The sequence below is a fragment of the Podarcis liolepis genome (genome assembly GCF_965112155.1).
Source record: "Podarcis liolepis genome assembly, chromosome: 2".
Lineage (NCBI taxonomy): Eukaryota > Metazoa > Chordata > Lepidosauria > Squamata > Lacertidae > Podarcis > Podarcis liolepis.
In genome coordinates this window covers 34,288,067-34,305,449 of record NC_139555.1, presented here as the reverse complement: position 1 = coordinate 34,305,449, position 17,383 = coordinate 34,288,067, and the positions used below count along the sequence as shown (strand labels likewise).

Below are 17,383 nucleotides of genomic sequence, written 5' to 3'. Positions count from 1 at the left end.
GGAGTAGCCTAACATAAAGCATTTACAGTGGTACCTCAGGTTAAGTACTTAATTCATTCCGTAGGTCTATCCTTAACCTGAAACTGTTCTTAACCTGAAGCACCGCTTTAGCTAATGGGGCCTCCTGCTGCCGCTGCACCGCCGGAGCACAATTTCTGTTCTCATCCTGAAGCAAAGTTCTTAACCCGAGGTACTATTTCTGGGTTAGCAGAGTCTGTAACCTGAAGCGTATGTAACCCGAGGTACCACTGTAATCAGTATGAAAACAGTAACCATAAATGCTTACCGACGTTGAGGTGTTACATGGCATTTAAGATGTCTCAGTTGGCATTTCTTCATTAGACTGTATTTCCCAGCATTTTGCCAACAATAAATAACCTTTTCCCTGTCCCCATACTTGTCTACAACCTGGGTGATCCTTGCATACTCTTACTAAATCAGGAAGAGTCTGTGCTTGCAGCTGCCTTTCAGAGATACACTAAGGTAGAGCAATCAAGAGGCATAAACGTCTACTGTGAACACTGGGAATCTGGGTTATTGTTAACACAGAGCCACCTCTTGTGGTTCAGCCTGCTCCTTCCTGCATCATGAAGAGAGCATCCGAAGACTTGGGCACATAAGAGGAGCCCCTGCTGCAGCCTGTTCCTGCGCCAGCTTCTGTCCTAGATTCCAGGAGGAATCCTGCTGGTGTGGGGAGGAGATGCAGCACACCCACCTCCCATGTGGCCTGGAGCTTCTTACATTACCGTAGTCATGTGGGAAGGAGCTGCACTGCAGAAACTCCCAAACTCCTTTCTGCATCCATGCGTCATACAAAGCCGGGGATCCTGACCGACCTCATGGTTGCTTTATTCTTCAGCCCTCAACATAACCAGCTCATTATCTGTGTTGTTCAGGTCTTTAGAAACAGGCTACCTAGTCCCCATAATCCTTTGCACTCACTGCTGCACTCTGTGTAGGTGACTGAGCAGAAATAATAATTCTTCTCTGGGAAGGAGCCAATGGTGCAGAGGCATTACTATTCATTCTCAAGAGCACCGTTCCAAACCGCACCTTCCTTCAGAGCCATGTACCCATCTACTTCAAACGCACATAAGAATCCCCTTCATGCTTCATGTAGTATGATAGTGGCACAGTAAAGACACAAGCATGGTGACCAATAGTAAGGAACAAGTGGGACCTGCAACCAAAATGTTGCAGTATATCGTTATCTCCTAACAGGAACAGCCAGCTAGCCATCCCTTTCCTCCAACTTCTATACCTCAATTGCCCTTCCCAGATTTGCAACTGGACTCTCAGTGTTCTGTGGCTACAAAGTCCTTGGACTGTTTTTTTGGGGGGAGAGAGGCTGCCACTTTAAAAAGGGGGGGGAGACTTAGTTTTGCAAATCTTGGAGTTTCCCTGAGGATGCAGATACCTCCCCCATCTTGTTTCCTAATGGCTCCCCTTTGGTCTCCAATTCTGTTGACCCTCAGCACCTGACTTCACTATTAAAGGGAGTAAAACAGAGAAATATTGAAATATTAATAGGCATAGAAGACCGGTCATATGATAAAAGGCTAAAACTATCAGCTATCAAAAAATGATAGCTTAAATGAAAAAGAAGCAGCAGCAAAATACTCCATTACTGAAAGATGATATTGGCAATTTAGCAGAGGTTGTGATCTGGCAGAATGTAAGACCCTTTGATTTCCAATCTCATTGATTCCAACAGGAGTGCTGGATTGTGCCCATTTAAAAAATAATTTCAGGCAGGTATCCCGGAAGGTTTTTCTAAGTTGCAAAACAAATTGCTTTCCCCCCTCCTCCTAGGCTGCTGACGTGCCACAAATGACTAATACAAGTCTATGTCGCTAGGGTTGGAATGACATTTAGGATTCATGAGGCAAATTTTTCTATTTATAGATTAGACAGGGAGAAACATCTGCAGCCAGGTGGCCATTCCAAGGTTCAGAGGATCCATTTTGCTTCTCCCCTGCCCTCAAATCACCCACTGGCTTGACTTTCTAACTGCAATTTCCTTCTAATTCTACTCTCTCCTGCATGTGGAACCAAGTGCTAAAAAGATCTTCCATAGGAGGTTCTCACAGGAAGTTACAGATCAATCTGTGCATAAATAATTCCCTTTCTCCAGGAGATTTGGCGGGGTGTGTGTGGATTTTTCTTTCCTTTAAGAAAATCAGTTTCAGAATCTCCTTGACATGTTCCAGTGACCAGAATCTAGTCCATGGAAGGGGCTGCCTTTCCACATTACATTTTTAATCCATGTGAATACTGCTACAAAATGAAGAGGACACAATGAGTTGTGAGGTGAGAGGTGAAAGCTGGGGCAGTTTCACCAGGTGCCTCGTGGGCAGAGGCCAATGCAGTTTTTTCAACATCTCGGTATATCGTCAAAAAGCTGATATCGTCCAGCCCTACTTAGGCTGGTTGCATTAGTATTTCCTATAATACAATTTAACTGTGGAAATTATTCATGAAGCACTTCTGTGCCCACAATTATTTATTTATTTTTAATGCTGGAAGAGGCTCTAAAACCAAGCGAGGGCCAAATGTAGCATTTTATGCCTCCATAGCTGGCCCTCTGAATTCTCCTCAGGCTACACCCCTCACCAGTCCTCCTCCACATCTTCCTTGAGTGGTTTTTCCTGGCTGCAGTATGCCCTTGAACTCGAGTTGCTTGCTTGGATGAAAGATAGAGAGGGATGTGCGTGTGCGAAGAAAGTAGCCTACCGTACAAAGAAAAAAAATCACATTAATTGCTCCACCATCTACTTTGGCCTCTGGCCCTTGGGTTCAAAAGGGTTTCCCTGCTCTAAATTTAATAACTAAATATAATCTTTGCCTCTGCATCTTACACAGGCCACTGGTTTAGCAGTATGGCAGCTCAGCAGTTAAGAAAAAAAGTTTCCACTAGCTGAACACACCTGCTTGTTTAGACTCATAAATAAATAAGAGCTTCAGATACTGCAGAGATAGCCAGCAGCATCCTTCTGACTGTGCAGATTTTGGGTCAAACAACATCCAGCCAATCACAGCGGCACAGCCCACAGTGCCAGGCAATCTGCATCACGCTCCTTCAGAGCAGCACAACCAGATTTATGAGACAAGTTGGGAAGCTTTCTGCCACTCGATGGAATGACCTTTTTCATTCCCTTCTTTATCCACAATGCTTCAGTCTGGTGTATCTGATAAGTATTTCTGGCCATGTCAGAAATGAGAGTTATTGTACATTTGTTTACAAAACCTAGCCAATAAAATAACCCACGTGTTTCTGAATTCCCAGCAATGTACGGACTTGAATTTCAGAGTGGTTAACTGGGTGCAGAGAGAGACACTGCAGAAAGTTTTAGGCCCCTATCAACTCCACCCCAAAAGCCTCCCCACTAATCAAACAAAACATACACCCCAGCTTTAGCAATAAAGCTGGCCAAGTTCATTGCCTAAAATGCATTATGGGGGGGAAAAGAAGGGTCTTGTGTAAATTTAATTAAGCTATGTATTTCTAACTGACTAATCTGGCTGAGAAATTTCTGGGCAAGCCATGAGGTAGCAATGCTCTTGTGAATTACCTAAGGTTGTGCAATATGGGCTAGAATTGACTATCTGTGTCTAAACTATGTGAAAAGACTTGAATCTCTCTCAGAGGAGAGATTTTCCCACACAGAGCAGGAACAGACCAAATGTTGGAAGGATGGCATCCAATGCCTCTTGACCCAAGATCTTCAGGTGATCATGAAGATGGATGGATAAGAGGCACTTAGAGATTGTCTCTTCAGGTCCGATGCAGAAAGGGATTTAACCACGATTGCCTCTACCAAAAGGTTCCCACTTATCAAAACGGAGCACATCTGAGCTAATTATTTGACAAAGCTCCCACTTGCCATACTAAGAATCGCTTTTACAGAATTATGATTCCCTTTGAGAATGATGCCATGGTCTTTGGCTAGTGCAATAAAGTAATTTTATTATTACCTAAAGTTGTGATTAGGATGGTTTTACATAATCCAACAATCTTTTCTTGCCAACCGGGTCGTTTTTATCAACCTCCTCATCTAGCAATATACTTTTTAAAAAATTGTTCAAGTTTTAAGATATATTCACATTTCATGAGTGGCAAACCTGCTGATTTACATGTTGAATACATTTGCCCAGAAACTCTATGAAAATGTTCAGATTCTTAAAAAACAACAACTGGAGTATTAGCAATGCTGAAGACACAGGATGTAACTGCGCATTCTTCGTCACTGCAACACACTCCAGGTTAGTTACCGTCAAGTAACATATTACATTGCAATTATCCCTTTGAAGCCCTTTAAATGAATACAGTACTTGAAAAACTTTTGCAGTTAACAGCTACTCTTCTGTATCAAAAGATTTATAGACACCTAGTGGAAAGTGCAGCAGTTACATCTTGGTACAAGGATGAAGCATAATGAATGCCGGAGCCCACAGTGAAAGACAGTAACATCATTTTGTGTTGTTACATGTGAGCAAAACAAGTGACAAGTTGCCTAAACAGACTACGGATCCTGAGAGAGAAGAATGCTTAGATTTGTGCTCTGGAGTGGGCATTAACGTTATATGGCTTAAGTGTACACATATGGTATGTTTGCATTAGCAGTTCATGCCTGGTTTACTGCTGGAGCTACTATTAGGTATTTCCCTACTGTTTATGTTTGGTTAGCAGTAATTTGTTGCTGCTTCTCTTTGCATAGCTGAAAGTCAGTAGTGCTGTACAGGTGGTCAGCAAACACCTGCTGGTCCTTTCCTGGACTTCCATGAACTCATGGGTCCCAAATGAATGGAATCTACGCAAATATACCTGAAAGTGCTTAACATCTAGTATCCTGGAAAAATGAAGGTTTCCCAGTCATGCATACAAGAGCCTATCCATGTTCAAACAGGACACACAGGACCCTTAAACAGACGGAAGTTGGGATCATGCCTGCTGGCCCTACTCCTATCTCCAACCTTTCCCTCCATACGTTGATTTGTCCCCAAATGCAACACATAAAAAGACTTGGGAGAAGCCTGTAAAGAGTTCTGTCTTCCCAGGTAGGAGAAATACTTAGGTAGATTTGTTTTGCAATGCAGATTTGTTTTGCAATGCAGCCTCCTTCATCCTAACTTACACGTCACATAATGCAAAGAAGAATCCTTTCTTACATGCTCTATGTACCAGCTACTACATGGTTTATTCTCAGCTTAGGAAGGGGGTGAGGACCAGGTGAGAAGAACAGCAGTGCAAGCAGAACGGATGTGAAGTACTTCACTCCTGGAGCAAACTATTGTTATTTCTGAAAGTAAGTACAGATGCCCTCCCACCCCCGTTTAATGGCTGTTGACTATATTCCTCCTCCTTGTTTACCACCAAGGATCACAATGGAAACAAACAATGGCAGATATGTGTGTGTGTGTGTATGTGCGTGCGCATGCAAGTAATTAAAATCCATGTTAAACCATGACTCTCAGTTGATAAGCCTGGGACAATCACCATCTCTTAGCCTAATCCAACTCAGAGTTGTTATAAGGGAAAATGGGGGACCGATCACATCACCCTAAGCATCTTAGAGAGAGTAGAAATGTAAAACATCAATGAAAAAAATGAAATAATTGTGTATATCACTTACATGAACATCATGCCTGCTGAGCCATAGCAGCTAGGCAGGCTATTTGGCCTGTGACTGCAATTCTCTTCTGGTATATTTATGCTGAACTAAATAATAAGCCAAGAAGTAGAAATATTCCCCTGATTCTTTATAGTTCAGGTTTCCTAGTTCACTCCCTTGAGCTCTCATAGCAAACATTCCTTGGGAAGTTACTGCATTATGTCAGTACAGCCACATCATCATGTTCCAGCTGCCAGAAACAAGGCTCATTGTCTCCACTTCTCTCCACAGCTCTACCTTCATTCATGCATTCCAATTGCAGGACTTCCTTAAAGGAACAAGGCCACACAACGCATGTCTTCAGCAAATGGGAAAAGGGTTTCTGATTAAACAAAATCCGTGTTTACACTCTTGCTCTGCCAAACCGGTTTTTTCTATAGACTGTTCTTTGCAGCCATTAAAGCAACAAAAGCTACAATTTAGTGGCATTGTTTTAAGTGTAGTATTACAGTGCCATCACCAGCTGTTTGTCAACAATAAAAGCATGTCTAAAAATAAAAAAGTACAAAATCTTACTTCTGGAAACAAAATAAACTCATTTGTCAATATTCTCCAAGTTCAATGGCTGAATTAAATCTGAAACGATATACAGAAGCTGATATTACCTGAAAAAGGCTCAGTCATACTACTAAATCTAAGATCACTTAATATACCTAATAGTTTTTTCTATGAAAAGCATTCTAAAAGCAAAGAGCTGAAATAAACCTGAAAGTCAACTAGTCTAATCCCCCTTTCTTAAGGAACTAGTATTTCTCAGACAATAACATAAACAGTAAACACGCCACTTAAATTATTAGAGTCAAGGGTGTAGGTTTCTGTTATATTCAGGAACAGGAACTCTGCAAAGAGTGTGTAGATCTCAAATTTGCACATACTCTCCAAACTGATTCCAGTTTAGTTTTAAATGAAGCCTTGCATTGGAGAGAAATGTTCTTGACTGGTATATATTTAAGGACAAGGAGAGGAGGAGGAGGATGGTGGTGGTCAGGCGAAGAGCAAGGTCATGTGCAGTGTACTTCAGAATTCAGAAGATATTCTTCATTTAATTTTCAACAGCACAAGGGAAAGAAAGCTGTTTTCCATTACAAACAGAAGCTGATATTACAAATAGAAGCTGCTATTTCATCATTCCACATAGGCTACCAATTGACTTTAGCCATGTAGAATACTAAATACCCTGTATTACAAGCAGAGAGCAAGAGGGATCAATGTGCATCATTCAAAAATGGCTTTTAGATAAGAGACATAATTAATGAAAAGGGGGGAAACCCTAGAACTTATTATTTGTTAATACAAATAATATTACAACTTCACAACTGCCTCATGTGAAGTCTCTAGGCAGTGAAAGACATAACTAAACTGATAGTTCATGCAAGCAGACTTACTGAGGCAGAGATGTGAATATCCAGACAGCTGGAAATTCAGAGAAAAGAAAAGAACCTAGTACTGTATGGAGACATTATGCTTAGAATGTGGGTATAATGAACCAGTAGCTAAGTGGTTAGTGATCATAATAACCCTTTGCTGAATTCCTACTTAAAGTACTGACTGCTTGGGAGGCAGCTTTTATTATTCCTACATAAAGAACACTTTTGATAACCGAGCAAAATCACATTACAAACTGGAGTAATCAAGTTACAGATAGGTAGCCGTGTTGGTCTGCCATAGTCAAAATAAAGAAGAAGTGTGCATGCACACGAAAGCTCATACCAAGAACTAACTTAGTTGGTCTTTAAGGTGCTACTGGAAGGAATTTTTTTATTTGGAGTAATCAAGACTGGTGTCATTCCCACATTACTTTGCCTTCAGCAGTTTCAGCATTTAACCTGCAGGAAAGGTCACTCACCCTGTCTGAATCTGCTGCCAAATATTACCTTGCCTCCGTGACCCCCAGAAGGCTCACATCCTGATCCTCTTAGCAATGCATAACACACTCTGCACCTTTTAAAAGCTTCCGCATTTCCCAACTAAAAAAACGACAAGCCTGCAATAATGTGTTAAACTTAAGAGACAGTAATCAACCAGAGACTGCTATTCCGTCTCAATGCAGTTGCACAGAATACAATACTGTACTGTAAGTACTTGTCAGCTTTGTGTATTGTACATATTAACTGTGGTTGTAGTTATTAAGCAATAGCAGACCTCAACATCTTCTCCATGTTCGGATTCCTAGCTGATTTAAGCTTCTTTATTATAACCTCTATGTTCCTGGACCCTGTTCTTCAATAACTGTGACAGTTTATCAGCATGGAACACCACCTCCAATGCCAGTGGAAAATGATGTTTACTGATGTTATGCTAATGTTACTGTTGGCTTGCTCCCATCCTAGGCACTTAGGTGTTGGCTCAAGTTTTTAAAATGGTATGCAAGGATATGGTAGCTCTCCAAATTGTTTTCATCCTCTGGAAGCATCAGTTCTTTTCATATTATTCAAACTCCCTTCCCATTCACATAAGCAAGCATAAGTTACTGAACACTGTCACACGTTGGGTTCAGTGTCACCAAGCAAGCCCTCATAATAACCTCACTTTTTTGGGGGTGGAAATATATTTACTTTCTTGATGCTGCCTCAAGAAATTGAGGCCAAGTTGCATGCTGTTCAGGATCAAGTCAATTGTGTTTTAACCTAGATTCCCTACACAGAATCCTCACTTTTGCATTCCATCTTAGGATCCTGCCTTCCTTTTGACGGGATGGAGTAAGCTGAAACACCCCATCGCCCAAGTGTAAGGCCACAACCTGGCCAAAGTACATCTAAGAGTTAAGGACATGATTAATTCATTGGCATATAAAATGCTTAGCTATGGCTCTCTCTCTCTCCACAATACAAGGGTATTGATCTGATCTCCAGTTTCATGAATGTTTTGCACCTCTAATATCTAGGCTGCATATTTTTTATTAGTTTAAGTGTGCGATGTTGTAAATGGAATGTTTAGTCTTTTCTCATTTCCTCCTCTGCAACTGAAGTTATGAAAACTTATGTTCCAGCAAAATCTCCTAAGGCTATGAGCATCCATGTGAAGCTATTAGTTGAAGAGATTATCTCACCAACAGTTATGTCTGCATTTAATTCAGTATTACAGTTGTAGGTTTATCTTCAATTCCTTTATTTTACTGAGCATAGGAAGGTTCATTTTTGGGGCTCTCATACAAGAAAAGGAGAGATTTCCTAGTGGTCAGTAAGAGTTTGACACAAATAACATTTTAATTTTTTTAATGCAGCTTGTACAGCAAATATTGCTTATGTTGAAAGCATACAGCATAAATTTGTGGCTGCTCGTTTAAAAAGAAACGTACAAAACAAATTTCTATCTTTCAAAAAAAATAATATGGTTCACTTACTTTTGGTTGTTTGCAACTGAAAACTTTCTCCATTCTCATTATATCTCTCTCCCATTTCTGTACAAGTCACTTCTTACTGATTTACAATTGTCTGTAACCAACATGACTTAATCTAATCTAAACTAGCACTAACAGCTAAATAGTTGGGACTCAAATCAAGTGCCATGACCATTTTTGCAGAGGTCTAACACCACGAACACTAATGACATGGTGACGTATTTTTCCCATCAGGATAACTTGGGGCAAAATGTATGCAGCTTTCCCTGAGTCTACAGAGGCCTTTTAACTTAAAGAGTTCCCCATTGATGTACGGTGAAATATTAAATTTACAATCCGATGGTTTAGCTCCCCTGAGAGATGGTGCAGTCTTTCAGGTATTGAAGGCGGAGAGAGAATGGCGTTTCAGAAGTTGGATTAGGAAGCTTTTTCCAGCCTATTTGCTTCTGTGTCCCTATCCCGTTCTGCTAGGTCATCCCCTGTGTGAAGATCGTCATGGCTTTGGTGCTATAGTGTTTTGTTTTTTTATACGTTTCCTTACCTTGCTCCAAGTCCTGTTGGTCGTACCAGGGTTCCTCTTCCTCGCTTTGAAACTCTTCCATTCTGTCGGCGCTCAGCATTAGCTCTCCTACTCCGGAAACATCCAAAACAGAGCAGTAAAGCAGAGAGAGGCTGAGCTCTCAAAGAGGACACTGCAGAAAGATATATACAATCAAGGGTGAGAAAAGACCGGCGCTGGGGGAGGGGGAGCAGAGAGGATCTTCTCCCAAAGACCCAAGCTGATGAAGGCAGGATCCAGTCGCCAGGCTTTAAGGCTGGGAATCGGCCAGTAGGTCTGATCCTGCGCAGACGTAAGGTTGGGACAATGGCTTTGCAGATGTGCTATTGTGATCAGTGCTGCTGCTGCTGCAGTAGTAGCAGGCATCGAGCTCTCTCTCCCTCTCACCCTCTATCTCTGCATCACCTTCCTTCCTTCTCTCTCCATCAGCCCTTTGGCGAGGGAGCGAGAGCAGAGAAGACGTGGCGTACGGATTTCCCCGGCCTTTTTCTTGTCCTCCACGCCAAAATCTTGCTTTCAGGCTGGGAGCGGAGGGATTATTAAGTCTTTGTTATGGACGGGAACAAGAACCTGAAGACTGCAAAGGCTCTCTTACTTGCGCCGACTTCGCTGGGTGATGATGCACAAAAGAAAGAGCAACCTTCCGATGCAGCCAGTTCCTATTTGTGCAGCTCGGTGGAGACCTCTAGCATGGAACTGCTGCAAAAAAAATTCCATGCAAAAGACATGGGCGCGGGAGGAGGGGAGGAGGGAGAGGGAGAGCAGACCTCCCTCCTTTTCCTTTTTTACCCGCCCGATCCTTCTCATCAGAGGAATTCCAGATGCATTTTAGCTGCTAGGCGGATTTGAGGCTTGCATTCCTCCAGGATGTAGAGAGCTAGGGGCGGAGCCGTGGAAGGTGCCAGTCAAAAAGCAAAACAGAACCCAAATCTGTGAATCTGCACATAAGTGGGAGGTCCTTTTTACTACGGCAGCCTGCACAGCTTTTACTTTGCGCGCTGGGGATGTGTGTGTTGGGTAAGAGCCAGCGATGAATGTTTTCACGACAGCTTATGCTGGCATTATTCCTTGCCATTGTTCCTTTGGAAAATCCTTGCTCTCGCTGCAATAAACGAACAATACGACTTGGGGGGGGGCGCGGGATCTGATTCCATGTCTCTTATTAATTAAAATAGATGGGAGGCAAGATTGTTCCTTGCAATAGGAGGTGGCAAATAGTCTTCCTAGTGGAGGACAGAGTAGGAAAGCTTGGAACAGGGGTAGGCATCTGAATTTGATGGAGGGGCGCTGGTGATTCCATATCAACTACTGGCAAAAGAACTTAATTTGATGTGCCACCCTTCCCCAGGGTTTAGTTCAGAATCTAGTTTTCTTTAATGAAGAAATAGTGTCCTTGCGCATGCGCTGAGTGTCTTTTCTCGATCAGCCCTCACACACCTGCGTTAGGAGAAAGCTCACTTGGCTCCTCTATAGAAACCAAGCAATAGCTATAGGCCCAATTCTGCAAATAGCTTTATGAAGATGTTGACCTAACGTGTGGCAACTGTAAAAAAACAAAAAACCCACCTCATGTGAGGGATTATTAGGAAAAGGAATTAAAAATGAAATTGCTAATATGCTGTTATACAAATCCGGCTGCATTTGAATACTGTAATTGCCACGCCACACTCCAAGAAGGATATTTTTTTATATACTGCAAAAGAAGTTCCAAAAAGGGCAACCAAAAAGATCGAGTGGTTGGAGTAATTCCCCAATGGGGGGGAATCAATATGTTAAGCTTTTTAGTTTAGAAGGCACATAAGTAGATGAAATGACAGATATTTACAAAATTATCCTTCATGTGTAGAAAGTGGATAAATCTTTCTCCCTTGCTCATAAAACAAGAACCAGGGCCCATCCAATTAACCTGAATTTTGGAAGATTCAGAAAGACAAAATGAAATACTTCTTCATAAGGTGCCTGGTTAAACTATGGAATTATCTACAACAAGATGACTTACAAATGATTTTAGACTGATTCATGGGTGACAAGGCTATCAGTGGCTACCAGCCATGATAGCTACATACTGCCTTTAGTATCAGAGGCAGTGTGATTCTGAATATACGTTATTGGGCATTACAAGTGGTAAGAGTACTGTTGCCCTCATTGGCATTTGGTTGACCACTGTGAGAACGAGATGCTGGGCTAGATGGGCTTCTGGTTTGATTTAACAGGACTCTTCATTTATGAGCCTACAATATAGATAACATATAAGTGGTGGGTGATACAGAAGGGAGAAGGAAAGATGAATGCTGGCAACTGAATAAAGTGGAAATTAAGAAGGATGTGTGTGAAAATATATATCTTGTCAATTTTTACTATGGCAAAAGAAGAGTAGCTACCACACTTGGTTTATACACAAAGTCATTAATGGGGACAATTCAAATTCCCTCACCAGCCACCTATATACTTTAAGACAGGAAAAGAGCAGAAGGAACTATTTTAAAGGTCTGGCCGTATTCTGAAGCAAACTGTGGCAGTTGACTTGGGTAGCAAATTTGAGACAGTGTGCTAATCATCTCTTAAACCGTTCCTTATATTTGTACAGCTATGTTTAAAAAGTATTCTTATATGTATGACCATACCTTTATGTTCCACAAAATAACCCAAGGCCCTGAAATGTATCTGATGTGTGCAAAGGGTTTGGACAGCTCTCCAGTTTCAGACAAGTGCCTTCTCTAAATTCCCAGCCATATTTGGATATGCCAGAATTTGAACTTCAGACTTTTCGCATGCACAGTATTCTTTGTGTGCACACTGTTAAAAATATGGATGTGTACTTTTTGCCTATGTTGCCAGAACATAGGATGGGTGGGTACAATTTTATGCATACCAAAATCTCTCGGGCTAATCTTGCCATTTCAAGTTTGGAAGGGAGTGGAGGATGGACCAGATAAATTAATAGTGGAACATAAATATGTAGTAGATATAAGTTGAACAAGTGGGGAAAGGGTGAATGCATATATATAGGACTCTTCTGTGTGAGGGACCAAAAAACCAGTTATGAGATACACTGGGATAATAATTAAGAAGAAGATGTACTGTAGGGCTCCAATCTTATACACATTTAAGGGGAGGATGCCCTCCTCAACACAGTGTGAAAACAAATATAGAACTGAGCCGCAAGGCGGTATAAGGGGGGAAAATAACCCTGGGGTGTGCATGAGGCAGGAGCGCGGGAAATGGTGGAGGCAGCAACGAGAAGCAGGCGGGGCGAGGGAGCGGTCTGCGCTTCAGGCAGAATTGGAGGAAAACCGAGAGGTTATGTTTTTAGTGTGGAGCCGTGCGAAGGCGGCGTCACCGCAACTGAGCAGAAAGGCCTTTTTGCCCATGGAGAAGATGGAGGGATGCATGATGCGTGCGTGCCTAAGGACCAGAGAGGCGATGCTGATGGAAGAGAGGGAGGCGGGCTTAGCGTGGCTTTTCCCGATTAGGGAAAGGGGGCGGCTGCTGCCGGGGACGGAGGGAGGCGCGAGGAGGAGCCGCCTCTCTCTGACGAGGGGAGGCGGGATCAGGACCAGCAACAGCATCAGCTGCTGCGCGGCTCCCTTTGACAGGGAGGGAGGGAGGGAGAGAGTAGCAGCCTCCGCCGCCGCCAGGGAAGCAGGTGAGCGAAGCCGCCGGGATGGAGCCCGCAGCGCCGAGGAGAGGAAGAGGTGGAGAAGGAGAGGAGGGCTGTTAGCGGTGACGAGCGACGAGGGAGGAGGAGGAGGCGGCTCGCTCTGGCCCGCCGAAGGGAGTGAGCAGGTAGCGGACCCGGATCCGGGCGCGGGAGGAGGATGGGCAACGCCGACTCCAAGCTCAACTTCAGGAAGGCGGTGATCCAGCTCACCACCAAGACGCAGGTGAGGCGGGGGGGGGGGGAAAGCGCACCTGAGTAGGGCCGGTCTGCGAGGGAGAAGCACCCCTTAAATCAAAGGCATCGGCGGCGAGGCTGGCTCACTCCTCAGGCAGGCGAGGAGGAGAGGCGTGCAGGGGGCTTGAAGGAAAGGCCTTTCGAGGTGGTTGGTTGGGGGGGGACACGGGGTTTTGATGGGCAAAGGGTCTTCTTCCTGGGCAGAGACATTGATCCAAGGAGAAGCCGTGGGGCTGGGGTTTGACAGGATCCAGCAGGGAAGCTTCTGACGCTGGAAGATCCACCCCCCTTGTCTCCCTCTGGGGGGTGTTGACGTGGGGTAAGCCCACCATCCTGGGGATCTAGGTGGGAATGGACCTTGTGAGATGCATACAGGCACCTGAAAAGTGCTGGGTTTGCGAGCCCTCTGCAAAGTGGGTCTTAAGTCAATTTATCTTCACAGACATTGCTGTGCTGCAAACCATTTGCTTGCTGACATGCCTTTATTTGTATTGCCCCCCTTTCTTATCTGTGTGTTATCTCCACAACCCACAGGATTAAACTTGGCCTCTCACATACGCAAGGCAGCCAAGTAAAACCTGCGGTGCCCACAGCTCCATATGTTTGTGAATAGAGGCTGACAGAGGTGGGCTGCCTCAAGGATTTGGGCCTAACAGTCGGAGAAGGCCTCACTGGAGCAGAAGGCCTGAGGAGAAGAGTAGGGTGCATAGGAGAAAGTTGGAAGGGTGCAGTCTAGTAATATGATGTGGTCAGGCCAGATGGTAGACGCTCTTCCCCAATCACTGTATGTGGTAAAGTAACCACAGTTGGAGTAAAAAATGAGTACGATTAGGACCAAGGCTCAAGGCTGTGCCTGTTTGCAAAATGCTGAATTGTTTTGTTGACCTATATGCATCTATTTCATAGCATCGGGTAACTGAATCAAATCATTTGGGTACACACATCCTTGATGCGTAACTTTCTTTTACCCTTTCAGGGAAGCCTGGGGAATTAGTGGTTACATAGCATATGGTGTTCGGCTAATCGGGTTATGCCTTTTGTTTGCTTGCCCTTAAATTTTAAGTCAGGTGCATGGGTACAAAAAATGTGGTTACGGAGAGAAGAGGTAATGAACTGGTAGCCTGCAGGCAAATAGTTGAGTGAGTACTGGAAAGTGCAGCAGCTGTCGCAACTTTAGAAACATCAGACAGGTTGGGTTACGTGAGGTGGTGCTTATTGACAAGGGACAGGAAGGGCCTTGAGACCTTTTATTTGTACTTGAAGGGTGAAAGGAAGATTCTCAACAAATATATTCAGCAAAATTCTTCTCTTTACCCTGCTTGTTGCACGGTGGCCAAAATGCAACAGCTGGTGGATTTTTGCCATCTCCAGCAAAAAAAGCACAGGACTAGTAACCATGGTTAGAGACAGGTACAGTGTGAGAATGCAGAGAGGCTGTAAAAAAACACCTCCCTTAGTTGGCATATAACAATGCTGCTTAGGATTGTCAGTGTAAGTATCCTAGTACTTGGACCTCCAGATATGTAAAAGTAAGAGATATTTTGAAGCTCTAGTGACATGGATTTTCCAGACTTATTTTGATTTGCTGCAATGTGGCAGTGGAAGGCCTGCTTGCAGCAGAGTCATGGTGACATTTTAGCTGTGTGGAGTTTATGATGAAAGGAGGGATGAATAGACCTTCAGAGTCAGGCATTATATGTTCAGATCTCATGATATGAGGAAAAAGTTAACTTTCTTTTCTGTTGGTTCCTTTTCTACAGGTTCCAACAAAGGAGAAAAGAATGCTAATAAGGGCACCCGTTAGGGATCCTGAGAGTCCCACATTCCTTGTCCCATTACCAAATAATTTGATTTGTACCTGCAGGTACAGTACATGACTAGGCTTTCTTGTGCCTAGTCCCACATTCCTTGTCCCATCACTAAATAATAATTACATTTGTAAAATCTGTAAGCCAGCTTGAGGTTGAGACAAATATATTGAAAGAAAGATAATGGAAAAATATATATCAATACTTTAGGTTTAATATAATATTATGTAATTTTTTTTCTTTTAGTGCTAATGTGGTATCCTTCAATTGAGTAAAGGAAAAATTAAAAACTGCTGTGTGTGTATAAAGAGACTATAACCTTTGCAATTTTTGACATCTACGCTTAAAGCTCGGTTAAATTCAGTGAGTCTTACTCCTATAAGTATTATGTCTCCTTGGGTTTCACAGTCTGAGCATAGTGCTAGTACACAGCAAGCAAATAGGAGTTGTTGTTTTTTTGGTTTGCTGACTTTACAAGTTCATTCCTTTTATAAAAGTGAATGTTTGGTGTCCCTAGCTTGGTTTGTTAAAAGCCTCCATAGCAGTACTGGGGAGACTGTGCCATGAGGAAAGGTGGGTGGAGGAGATGGAACGCCCATATTTACATACTTGAGAAGGGCACTACAGTACCTGCAGGGGCAGTATGTATGACTAGGCCTTCTTGGGGCCAGTCACCCAAATATCTGTGTAAGATATAGCACTGCCTTATCAGCCACATTCTGTATGTAACATGTTGGTGGTGCTGTTTATTACACCATTATAATAAAAACATAGATCCTTCATATCAGACAGGGATAGGTGAATTGAAGTTTGATGCCGTTGCTTTTGACTGTTTTGTCAAAATGAAAACTATACCATAATGTCATACTGTTGTACAGACTGACAAAAAAATGATCATAAAGACTATATATACACACAACACATCCTTGTGCAACCTAATAAATCCTACTATTTCAAATTTCTTTTTATGAATGTCAGGCTGCAGATCTGAACCAACTGGACTTGGTGCACATGGATAGTTTCTGTAGTCTGTGTTTTCTAATGAGATAATTTTCAAAAAGCCTCAAAAGTGACCAGTATGAAAGGCTATGTGCGTCTGTAACCTGGGGACTGGTGTCTTTACTATGTTAATGTAATTTGTACAAATTGCAAATAAGCAGTGCTATCTTTTCCATAGTCTCTTTGGTGAAAATATGCTGCCTGCCATTGCATTCTGTCAGTGTTGATGGATTGCTTTTTATATTGCAACTGGAATACTTTCTCCAGAGAAAATGATAATTTTTTTTAATCACATGCCTTCCTTCTTCCTATTGTCTCCTTTACTGATGGGTAGGATTAGCAAATAGAGAGGCATTAATTTTAGGCATTTGAACTCAGCAAGGCAACTGGCCTTAGGCACGAGAAGCAAAAGTTATTTGGGCAGCTACGGTCAAACTAGGCTTTCTTGCTTGACAACATTAAGTACAATTCAGCGGGCTAATTTGTATACCTGTCTTACCTTGCAGGTGTAAGCATAGGATCTCCTTTCATTTTTATACAGCTCTAGATTGTCTCCCCTCATAAAAGGCTCTGGGCAGTTACAAAGCATCTTATTATTGCACCAAACTTATAAGTAGGCTAGGAGACTGTGATTTTATCAAGACCACCAACTTCAGCAAGGATTTGAACCCAGATTTCCCACATAAGTCCAAAATTCTGCATTGCACTATCTTTATGAAGTTACCATTATTTGAAAATCTAGCTAATGCTGATTTGGAAGAGTGTGTTGTTGCCTTTTCCTGTTTCAAAGGGTAGCACTATTCTCTTGTTTCTGCAGATGTATCCTGTTTCCTCAGGAATCTTGTGCAGAGCTCTTGATTCTCTGGAAATTATCAGGTCCACTGGAATTTAAGTAGCTCCTTTCATTTCTCTCAAGTTAAAGCAAAGCTGTTAAGACAGAACTAAAATGCACAACACACCACTTGATACACACATTCACTTTCTCTAGGTCTGGGGTGGATTATGCCTGGAGTGGCTGGATTAAATCTCTTGCTTTATTTTATACCAATTACTTTAAACCTCAGCTATGTTTCCTGGCTCTAACCCCTTTCCTCAAATACTCAACTAAGG

At 42.7% G+C, this 17,383-nt stretch overlaps 2 protein-coding genes across 4 annotated transcripts in view; one reads left to right on the top strand and one right to left on the bottom strand.

Annotated features, from left to right (window-relative positions):
- The window catches only part of CDR2L (cerebellar degeneration related protein 2 like), a 31,241-nt gene extending 20,673 nt beyond the window's left edge, over window positions 1-10,568 (bottom strand). Inside the window, exons 1-2 of one of the 3 annotated variants that reach the window (XM_083487225.1) lie at window positions 10,167-10,568; window positions 9,554-9,704 (exon numbers count right to left, since the gene is read on the bottom strand). In XM_083487225.1, coding sequence (XP_083343351.1) covers window positions 9,554-9,632 — 79 coding nt within the window. In that variant the 5' untranslated portion in view covers window positions 9,633-9,704; window positions 10,167-10,568. Of the gene's footprint in view, window positions 1-7,754; window positions 7,857-9,553; window positions 9,705-10,166 lie in introns of those variants that run through there. The other 2 variants (XM_083487224.1, XM_083487226.1) reach the window with 2 other exon arrangements.
- Window positions 10,569-13,116: 2,548 nt separating this feature from the next.
- HID1 (HID1 domain containing) overlaps window positions 13,117-17,383 on the top strand; it is a 42,413-nt gene continuing 38,146 nt past the window's right edge. Inside the window, exon 1 of the mRNA XM_083487129.1 lies at window positions 13,117-13,455. Within this exon, the coding sequence (XP_083343255.1) occupies window positions 13,390-13,455 (66 nt within the window). The 5' untranslated portion in view covers window positions 13,117-13,389. The remainder of the gene's footprint in view (window positions 13,456-17,383) is intronic.